Source organism: Gambusia affinis, linkage group LG02 (genome assembly GCF_019740435.1).
Source record: "Gambusia affinis linkage group LG02, SWU_Gaff_1.0, whole genome shotgun sequence".
Taxonomy (NCBI): domain Eukaryota; kingdom Metazoa; phylum Chordata; class Actinopteri; order Cyprinodontiformes; family Poeciliidae; genus Gambusia; species Gambusia affinis.
Window position 1 is genome coordinate 18779747 of NC_057869.1, and position 11076 is coordinate 18790822.

Genomic DNA, 11076 nt, shown 5'->3' on the forward strand with positions numbered 1-11076 from the left:
AGGACTGTTACCGATGCAGAACACTTCCAGATAAAATGTAATTCTTAGTGTTTCTTTGATAGCAATAAATTGAAAGACCGACAGCAGATGATGTTACTGCAGCAAAGGGAAAAACAATGTTGCTGTTTAAGCATGCCATTCATTAGAAGCACATTAAAAAGCTTTTAATGATTTTGTTTTCAACTCAACTCCGAGTATATTCCATTAACGGGGAAAATGTGACTGCACTGTCTTTGCTGATGAATAAAGCATGTTGCCCGAGTGACCGACTAATGCAAATATGAGCTCAGGGTGGCTTGAAGGTCACAAACAGCACTGGGAGAAAATGTCAGAGAAAATATTACTGAGCACAACAGCTAATTATAACCCAGATCCAATGAGATAAGGAAACAATAAAAGGTTGTGGTCATCTGTGCATTATGCCCATCCAGGGATTGAGAGAAGGGGGGAGTGCGTAGATGGAGATTTGCATCTCTACAGCTGTAGAGATGCAAGTTTGAAGCTGTACAAATGTGGGTAAGGACAAATATATCAATACATATACAATACTTTTTATTAAATGCATGAATGTCAGATTACCAGGCAAAAACACATGAGAGAAAGATTGACTCAGAATGGCTCAGGGTGGAGCCTACCAACTACTACAAAGAAATAAGTGTTGAGATCTGACATATAGATTTAAAGCTACACTCGGAGGAAAAAAGGCATGAATTTACAAGCATGCGAAGTTAGCAGGCAGGGAGCCAAGCTGAGAGATCAAGATACTCCACAGGTTACTGACACGGTACAGTGTGAGGATATCTTACCACCTGATAATGCAAGCAACAATAAAGCTTTGAGATATTTATACCACGTTTTGAATTCAGAGGTAAGACATATAGAATTTTGTTAACTCAAACCTAACCTCCATTAATTTGAAATCCCTTTTAAAGTTTGAGGGCTTTCCAACAAGCTGAAAAGTCTCCACGTATTTATCTGTTCATTTAAAAATATGAAATGAAAGCAGCATACGGATCAGACGATGAACCTTGAATATCTTGCTTTGTGTGTTTCTTTACCAGTTTGAAAAATAAACCTCCAGCAACAGAAACATTTTTATAAAATTACACTAGAACTAAATGTTAGGGGTTAGAGTTAATTAAATCAATCAAGATGCTAAAAATCAATTTTTGCTCTTTACGTCTTTGTTTAGACGGTTTTCTAATTAATATACTCATTGAGACTCTGTCATTCTATGTCTTTGATTGGTTCACCCATATGAGAACAAATCCTACAAAGTGAATACAGCTTTTTATAACAAAAATTGTTTTTTTTTCTTTTTTGTAGGAGTTTAATTTTGTTTCTTTATTTCGTGAATTTTGATCTGCTCTTAACTGCAATAAAGACGAGACATGGAATTATTGCTGCTATTAAAATAAGAAATATACCACCTCTACATCTTTGGACTAATGTGTGTTAAATCAGCATTTCTTTCAGCTTGTTCAGTAGGACTTCTGTTTTAGGTTCAAGTTCATGAATCAAACGAAAAAAAACATTCAGGTCTAAAGAAGCTAATAAAAATGAGCCACATAACAACTCAATTTCTTTTATATGAAGTCAATCATTTCTGGCTAAAGGGCTGTGTTTATCCTTTTCCTGCAGGGGAGCTGTACATGTTATATTGATACTTACATTCTGACTATTGGCTCCCGCTTGATAAATAATTAATCAATACTCTGGTGTTCTTCCCATCTTAAGCCACATGCTCTTTAAATTGTTCACACTGTGGCTCTGTTATTCTGGTAGATATTCAGAGATGATTGTTCCGAAGATAATTTAATATCATAACGCAACATGGGGGTGCGGAGGAATAAAGTTAATGATCTGGAGATAAAGTAGGCCAGCTGCTTCACTGTTTACTTCCCAACCTTTTATGCTCTGTAGAGTCAGTTATATAACAGAAAGAAATCTAGTAGTTATAAACTAAGCTGAATGCCCCAATCACAGCTTTTAGACGACTCCAATCACTTGAGGTTACTTTAGATTTACATATGACTTTAAACTAAAAAATGTTATCATTTTAGTTCCAAACAAATACAGAAAAAATGTATTCTTGCTGTCGTCTCCAGTTGTCTTATTTTAATGCTCCTAGTATCTATTTTAAGATTTCAGCTTATTCAAAGTTATCCTAGACAGTTGAAGTAGGAGGACAGAGCATATTAATCTGTTTGTAACTGTGTTGTCTTTTTTTTACTCTTAGCAATAGTATATATGTTTTTGCCTTTTGAAGATTTTATACAAGTTTGTACAACTATTTAACATATATTGTGGTATTTTTGTGGTGTTGTGGTTGACTAATTAATGTTCCTTTTCATATGTGTGTTTTTTTCTGCACAGTACTTTTAGATGCATGCATTTGTATGAGAGGTCCTTCAGTACTAAAGAATCACTTATTTCCTACCTATATACTGGCATACTAAATTTGCAGTCATGGCACTTGAAATATATTGTCCTACCAAATAGCACTTTCAAGCAGTCCTTTGATAGCAATGTGACACACATGGATATAGCAATGACAGTGATGATTTGATCTGCTGTAGGGCAAATGATGGTTTCTCTGCTTTTCCTCTTTTTTTATATACAATTCGGTTACATTGAATCATTTCACAGAAAAACAGTGCTTTCTGGATGATTAACGATGCTGTTATCAGTGGATTAATGAATGGCGCATTCCTAAAATGTGATTCTTCCACAGTCTTTTAATCTATTAGGGCTACACAATGTATTGAATCCCAGTCATCATAGCTATATTAGTGTTTGCATTATTACAAGTGCAAAACGCTACTCTAAGGCAGAATTGATGGACACATTCCTAGTATAGATCATTTATGTCTAGCATACAGATAACAGATTTGGACATTTGCATGGGCTCTCATTCCCCTGCTCTTAGCAGAGTCAGTCTAACACTTCAACAATAGTCAACTAAAAGCTGCAGAAGTAAAGATTATAAATACTTGAGACTTAGACTTGGAAAACATTACTTGGGAACACCTTTAGCAGGGAGAGTAATCAATACACTGGGATGTCAGAAAACAATGAAGAATGAAGAGTAAATATCACCATTATTATCTTAATTAAACAATATTAATATAGTTAAATCTTCTGTCCAACCTTAATTTCAGGATTAACATGCTTTTAGGAGGATGGAAGGAAGATGAAACTATTATGAGGTTCGGTGAGTCATGAGAAATTATTACAATAGCAATTTCTAAAACACTTCCATAAGTAAGCAGTCACTGACTGAAACTTTTCATCATGAGATCATTTTAGTGATTTTCTGCCTTTTTGTTCCGACTTTTTATCCCAAGCAGATGGAAGGGAGATATAAATGATAATGCTTCTTTCTCCCTTATCAACACTGCTTAAAATGCCATAAAACCTCCTTTATCTCAGCCTAATCTACTCTCTGAGGCAGACGAGCACTTGAAAGAGCTTCATTTCTTCAACGCGCTGAGCAGATTGGAGCTGCATCCATCACAGAGCTGAGTGTGTGTTTCTGACAGTTTTTGTTCCCAGTCCTCGGAGCGAGCGAACATGTTATGAACCAGTAGCTTCTATGATTCCAGCGGGGCCCTTTGTGGGTCCCTGTGTGGTATGCTTTGCAAATACTCAATACACTCTCCAGCCTTTTGAATTAGGGGCCCCCACATAGAGAGAGAAAGTGACTGTCATAGCGAACAAAGGGATGGAGGAGAAAATTTGAAAGGGAGTAGAGAGACAGCCTTGACATTTAATCTGTACAAATATTCTCCCCAGCAGGCAATAACCACAGTCTTTTAATCTATTCTCTGAGCAATAACCACTGTCATTTCACCCAGCCACGGGGTGGTGTGCTCTAACGACTGACCGGTCAATAAATCCATCTACTTTTGAAGTTCCCTGATATGAAACAAAACCCTACTCAGAAATCACAGCTTTGAAGTTTTAGGAGAAACAAATGCGCCATAAATGATATTTCTGGTTGCACTGATTTTGGAGAATCGGCAGCTAAGGCACAAATAAATAGAACACAGAAGCACATGTTCGAAACTCAAGCATGGATCAGTCAGTTTTGCCACCAAAACAAGGAGCTGAATGCATTAATAGAACTAGAATTAATTATAATTAGCTCACATAAATTACCCATGACAAGTTCTGCAAAATTCACAAATCAGCTATACCACCCCCAAAGAAACAATCACGCAAATCAGGCTTCAGCTCCGAGCTTTACACGGAAATTTGCAGATTGTATACAACCGGACAGCAGTCAAGTTCAGGGTTACACTCCGTGCAAAACACGCTTATTACGGTTTCCAGCGTGCTTTACGCTGGCAGCAAAAGGTGATCACATCCGACCAAAAATACCCTGTTCCAATGCGGTGTGTGTGGCTTACCGATTAAAGCATTTAGAAGGATCCCCAAAGAGCACGAAACAAGGCATTGGCGCCGTGTGGATGCCATTTAAACACAGAAAATACTCCGGCACTCGTGGAAAATAAACAGCGTTGAATGGTGGTGAAGCAGCGGGTTTAAAAAACAAAAACAAAATTAAAATGCAAATCAAACATCCAGTCTCAGCTACGACATATTCCAATCAACCAATCTGCTGCTCAGTAGCTCACTGGGATCCAAGACGCTCTCGCCATTTTAAGCATCTATGAAGAGTCTGTCAGCATCCCACAGCCTGTTTCCTCCTCACACACTCTGCTGTATCCTACGCGCTGCCTCTGTGCTGGCTGTGTGTGTTTCTCTCTCTCTCTCTCTCTCTCTCTCTCTCTCTCTCTCTCTCTCTCTCTCTCTCTCCCTCTTTCTCTCTGTCTCTGATACACACACACTCTGAATCTGTATCTGCTCGCGGAACAAAAGAGCCGACTGCTGAATGTTTCGCTCTCAACGCTTGAGAAATCTGCAGAAACAGCGTGATTTCTTAATCTCGGAGAGCCCACTGCGAATAAAGGGCCTGGGTTACTACTGAGGGGTCGTATTTACAGAGGCAAACGGTGGAAATAATGAGGATGAGCATGTAAAAAAAAAAAAAAAGAGAAAGAAATATTAAAGTGACATCACTGTCCACATACACATCCTTGCTTCAGACAGCACAAAAGGTAAACCAACAGACTGTAATAGATTGTTTATATATTGAATAAATAAAAAAAGTAAATAAATAAATAAATAGCATTTATTTGTAACATCTGTTCAACTTCGACCTAAAGTGTGCAGACGTAAAATAAAATGTATCAGGCGCTCATATATTGTATTTAAAGCTGATGGTTCAGCACATGTGAACCTGACATGATAAATAGACCGGGAGGACCTCTGGCACTCCGCTGTAACAAAGCAGAGGTCGTTCAGCTGCACTCTACTACCACCTACTGGAGAGATGACGCATCTCAGGTCTTAATTGGAAAGGGCAATGGCTTCATGTTATGTAATACAATAAGCATCACACACTAACGTAGCCTACAGTGTTCACGTCATGCAGTCATATCTCGTCCATGTGCTGTTTATGGCGGCAACTCTATTGAATCTTTAATCGCCATGGTTTACGTCTGATATATTTATATCTATGTCTCGCCCAGCTGCTTTGCTGTTGATAATGTTTTCTGTGACACGGAGGACTTTCTTTAGATTAAATGTTATCCAATGTTTTAGACAGACAGTAAAATAAAACTAATAAAAGAAAAACGCACCTAAGTCTGACTTATCAAAAATGTTGCTAGATTTTAAAATTAGACATGCAGAAGTAAGATGTTTTCACGACCAAAAGTTCATGTGATGACATGATTTTGTTGTAACACAACTGAAACGTGCCATTAGTTTGAAAGAAATATATATATATATATATATATATATATATATATATATATATATATATATATATATATATATATATATATATATATATATATATATATATATATATATATATATATATATAATACAATAATATTGTATTATATATATACAATATATATAATACAATATAATACAATATATTACAGAATAGAGGAAGCCCTCCAGAATGACCCATCTGACCCTATGTGAAATAATTAAGAAGGGACCCACCTCAATTACAAGACAGTGTTGCTTACACACAGATAATTAGTTTTACCAGTGATGCCTTAGGGTATCTACCATTGCACTTTGCAGGGGGTCTTTTATGCATAATGAGTCATTTACATGTGGTGTTCATCAATAATTTAAACAGATTTAAAAGGAAGGGCCTTTCATTTCTATTTTTGCCTTCTTTGCACCTTTACTTGTGTTCCTATACCAATTGCGGTAAAAACTACAGAGTAACAGCAGGATGTCATGCTTTTTGTGAACATATTATTAGTCCGGAGGTTAGGGATTTGTGGCTTCCATTAAGGTATTTTTTTCTTATCAGCGATAAACAGCAGATGGACATCATAGTGTTTCTTTAAGCTGGTGACCGAGTCCATTAAGAAATGAACACAGATCAAAATGAACCTATAGTGGTTTATAAGCAGTGATGTGTCAACCCTACGGTCTTTTGAACCTTTTGTGATACTATAGGACATTTAGAATGTGGCGAGAATATGAATGGTTTGTTTTTCTGTTCGAATGATTGTTAACGGAGACAACCATTTAAAACATCGAATAACAAATGTAATTATTTTTCATAATTTTACAGTTTAGATACCTGTTCTGCCCATTCATCTAGAGCAGGAATCCTCAAATCCAGGCCTCCGGGGTCGTTGTCCTGCAGGTTTTACATGTGTCTCTGCTTCAACACACTTTAGTCAAATAACAATGAAATGCAGTTTTTTCAGTCGAGTAATTGAGAGCTCCCATCCTAGATGTATTCCTTCTTCAATGCTCCTGAATCAGATGAACTGAGTGTTGTCAGGCCTCTGTGGAGTGGACTGCTGATGAGGGACTTCAGCCAGCTGAGTCTGGTGTGATGGGGCAGGCAATTATTTACCTATGTGATCTATATCTATGAAGTAGGAGCAGTATTGAACTTGGATTTGTATCTGAATTTGACAGATATTCAGATATGTATTCATATACATTACAGAATAGCATTTATATATATATTCAGATATGAATGTATATGTATATGTATATTTATACATATACATTCATATATATTCATATTCATACATTCTATTTGTTCTATTCCAAATAGATCAAATAGAATCTATTGTTCTATTTGGAACAATAGATTCCAAAATCTATTGTTTGGAATAGATTTTGTTATACCAAACAACAAAATCTAAGTTGTTTGGAATAACTTAGATTTTATGCATTTTTGCAGATGAATTGGACCTCCTTATTTCATAAAGACCCCTAAATTGATGTCCTTTTTGTCTTTAAAGTAAAAATTAATTGCCTATGATCAGGCACGTGCAGAGGGGGAAGCAAAGGATCTTGAGTCCCTGTCCGTTTATCCTTTTTGGGTTTTTTTGTTTTTGTTTTTTTCCCAAAAAATTTTTTAAAATTTTTTTTATTTTTATTTTTTTTTATCTGTGCATCAGGAGGTCTGCTTGTGCCCCTCAGCAATAGTATTTAGCCAAATATAATAATTTAGCAAAACAAACTAGTCTGGATGCCCTCTAATGACTCAGTTCCTCTGCCTCCATGTTGTTCAGACACCGGGTCCATGGAGAGGAGGAGGGGGCGGATCTGTGCCCCTTACTATCAAAATATGGGCAAGAATATTTTTTCATACACTGGTTTGGAAATAAAAACGTAGGTCTGATGTTGACGTTGGAAAAGCTGTTTCTATTTATATTTTTGTAATTGTCCTCGCAATAGCGGAAAAAACCCGCCTCGCCCCTAAACACAGAACTGCTTGGGCTGCAGAGAAAACTTTTGACTTTAACTTAATCATTCTGCTAAATCCCCCATTAGCTACAGGCAGTCTGAGTCGGACCCGCCAACAGGTATAAAGAATGTCTGTCTTTGTATCAGACATCCTGATATAAGACACTGTACTGTGACTGTCACCGCGAGTCGCAACGCAGCTCAAAGCCCTGGTACCACCTGCTGACTGTTCGTTCTGCTTCTCCTTGACGTTTCTATCAGGCGGGTAAAAGCCGCTGCAGATGGGACCTGGGCTGGAGATACTACTAAACTCACGGCATCTTGCCGTACCACTAAATTCATGGCATCTTGCCGTACCACTAAACTCACGGCGTCTTGCCGTACTACTGAACTCACGGCAGCTTGCCATACTACTTAACACACGGCCTCTTGCCATATCACTAAACTCACGGCTTCTTGCCTACCACTAAACCCGCGGCCTCTTGCCGTACCATTAAAATCACGGCCTCTTCCCATACTATTTAACTCATGCCTTCTTGCCGTTCCAATAAACTCACTGCCTCTTGCCGTACCTTTGCAGGCGAGCAGGGGAAAGGTCGGGTGCCAGAACTTTCCTGCACAACAGCTTAAAACTAACATCTTTCCTCTCTTAAGTGATTGTTAATCCACATCTCTCCAAATCTGAATTTCTTCTTAACGTCTAGGTCAGATTAGCCCAGTCCATTTGACACAGTCCATTTCTTTTAGGTTGAAACATATCTTAGTGTGAACCAACCCAACAACATAATTTTTAACCCTTAAGATAATTATAATCCTCTACAATTTATAGGGGAGAGTCTTGGATATACAGGCCCAGAAACGCTTAATGAGGCTGGGTTTTGTGGCTGGTTTGACTATTTTCTCTTTGCAAATTGAAATGAATGCCTCATCTACCGTTGAACTGTTTAAACCCAACAGTGCCAGAAGATCTTTTTTTGAGCAGCCCAATTTTTTGGAGACTGCGGTCAGTATATCCTTGCTGAGACTGTTCAGACTACTTTGAACGTCCTTTAGGTCTTGGACCTCGACCTCAGCACAGATTTTCTCAGACAACCTCTCCGTGATTGCTTGGACGTGATTGTACTTGCATGTTATCGTTGATTTTGTTATTGCCTTGATAAGAACTGCATTTACAAGCAGCATAATGGAAGACTGCTTCTCCTCCTTCTCTGCCACTGGCAGTGGTTCAGCAACCTTTGTGGTAGCCACTGACTTCTGCTCTGCGTCAACTAACTGTTTGCCTTTCGAGTTGGTCGATTCTTCGGAAATTAAGTTTTCTACTGATGGAACTGTTGTTTCTTCATCCTCTGGTGCTGGTGAATCTCTATTGCATTGTTCTTTGCTGTATATTTGAAGGTTCTTCTGCATTTTGACTCCAGCTGCTTTGTTCTTCTGTTGTGCAATGGGAAGAGGAGCAGCTTGTTCGTCAGAGATTGACTTTTTCATTTCCCTATCTTCTGGCAAAACCTCAAAGATTAAGTCTTCCTTCATTTCAAGACATGACTCCTTTTCCTCCAACGTAAGATGAGTTGTCTTTGTTAGATCTGAAAACTCCTCTGAAATAAATTCATCCACCATCTTCATATCTAGTTCCCTCTCATTTGAGATCAGATCATTTATATTAGTGGTCTTTGAAAGTTCCTCCGAAATAAAATCATCCACCATCTTTATATCTGGTTCCCTCTCATTAGCGATAAAATCATTTATATTAGTGGTTTCTGAAAGTTCCTCCAAAATGAATTCATCCACCATCTTCAATTCTGATTCCCTCTCATTTGAGATCCAATCATTTATATTAGTGGTCTTTGTAAGTTCCTCCAAAATGAATTCATCCACCATCTTCAATTCTGATTCCTTGTTTTCAGAAACAGGATTGCTGTCAGTTTTGGTGGTGTCTTTCTCTTCAGCTTCAGAGCTAGCACCTGGGTGGTCTTTTCTCTGTTGCTGGCCTTCATCAGCTTTTGACGATGTCTGACGATGTTCTTTACAGTAACATACCAACAGTTCCTCCATCAGTCGGAGTCCATGTGGAAGGATTGAATCCATTTTGTCAGACCAAGATATGTGGCGGATCACAGAAGTTGCTGGATCGTGTGTGGAGCAGATAGATATCAACGATTCTTTGACATATGTAAGGAATAACTCATTGAAACAGTCAAAGCTCTTAGGACGTACTTTCCCTGTAATCTGAAGGGCATCTGCAATTGTTGTTAGCAGCACATTGCCCAAGATCATGTCCACCTCTTGGAAACTGATGCCCTGCTCAGGGATATTGCAGAAAATGAAGGTACAACATTCCTCCATTAAGTTTAAAAGCAGCTCCTTCAAGCAGGACTTGGTGTGACAATCAGGCTTCCCCATGGTCAAATCCAGGGTCTGTTCCAATGACATGGACCACAAAAACGTCTCTATCATCGGCGCGATCATGTCCCCAGAAAAAACTGGGAATGCATGAGGCTGTGGATTCTTTATGTATCTCATGGCTTCTTGGATGTGCAATGTATAGCAAAGCGAACTCTAGGACAATGAAATAACTATTTTGTTTAAACTGCAAACTATCTCAATCTCTCACCAAACTCCAGCTGTCTCTCTTCAAGAAAGTAGCAGAAGGACAGAATTGTTGCCTGAAATATGGATAAAACTCTGTGATGTCATATACAACTTTGTGATGTCATAACAGACCAGATTCCATCCATGCAGGTTAAGTCAGCTTAGCAACTGTTGCTAGGTGTGTCACCAGCTGTGTGCAGCTCAGAGAAATAATGTTTAATTTAAAGGAGGAAAAGTGAAAGTTTCCATGTTTTAGAGGCTCTGAGGGTGAGAAGGACTCCTCCAGTCACTACACGCTTCATTCTCTTCATGTTAGGGCGACTGAGACAGGACTGACACACAGCAGCAGTAAAAACAGGCAGGATTGTTTTCAGATTACTTCAATAACCGAACTTACTAACGATCTTAAAAACAAAGACAATGGATCATTTGCACAGCCGTGGTACCGCGATTCTGTGCAGCTGAGGTCGCAAAGTGTATTTCATCAGCTGGGTTTTTCCACAGAAAGCGGCTGTGATTGGTGGAGGGGAAAAGTCTTTTTCATCCAGACATTTCAGTATCTAAGCTGTTTAGTGGGATGGATTCCTCCAGCTCAATTTATTAAGGTTTCTATCAATATTTATAAAATAAGGACCAATTAATAAAGCTTAGCAAAAAAATAGCTCCAGAAATACATTA

General features: G+C 38.3%; 1 protein-coding gene across 3 annotated transcripts in view; it reads right to left on the reverse strand.

Annotated features, from left to right (window-relative positions):
* Positions 1-6957, reverse strand: part of igdcc3 (immunoglobulin superfamily, DCC subclass, member 3) — a 70414-nt gene extending 63457 nt beyond the window's left edge. For 2 of the 3 annotated variants that reach the window (XM_044100560.1, XM_044100551.1), the window contains exon 1: positions 4413-4729. In XM_044100560.1, coding sequence (XP_043956495.1) covers positions 4413-4479 — 67 coding nt within the window. In that variant the 5' untranslated portion in view covers positions 4480-4729. Of the gene's footprint in view, positions 1-4412; positions 4730-6682 lie in introns of those variants that run through there. The other variant, XM_044100570.1, reaches the window with a different exon arrangement.
* Between the last annotated feature and the right edge of the window lie 4119 nt (positions 6958-11076).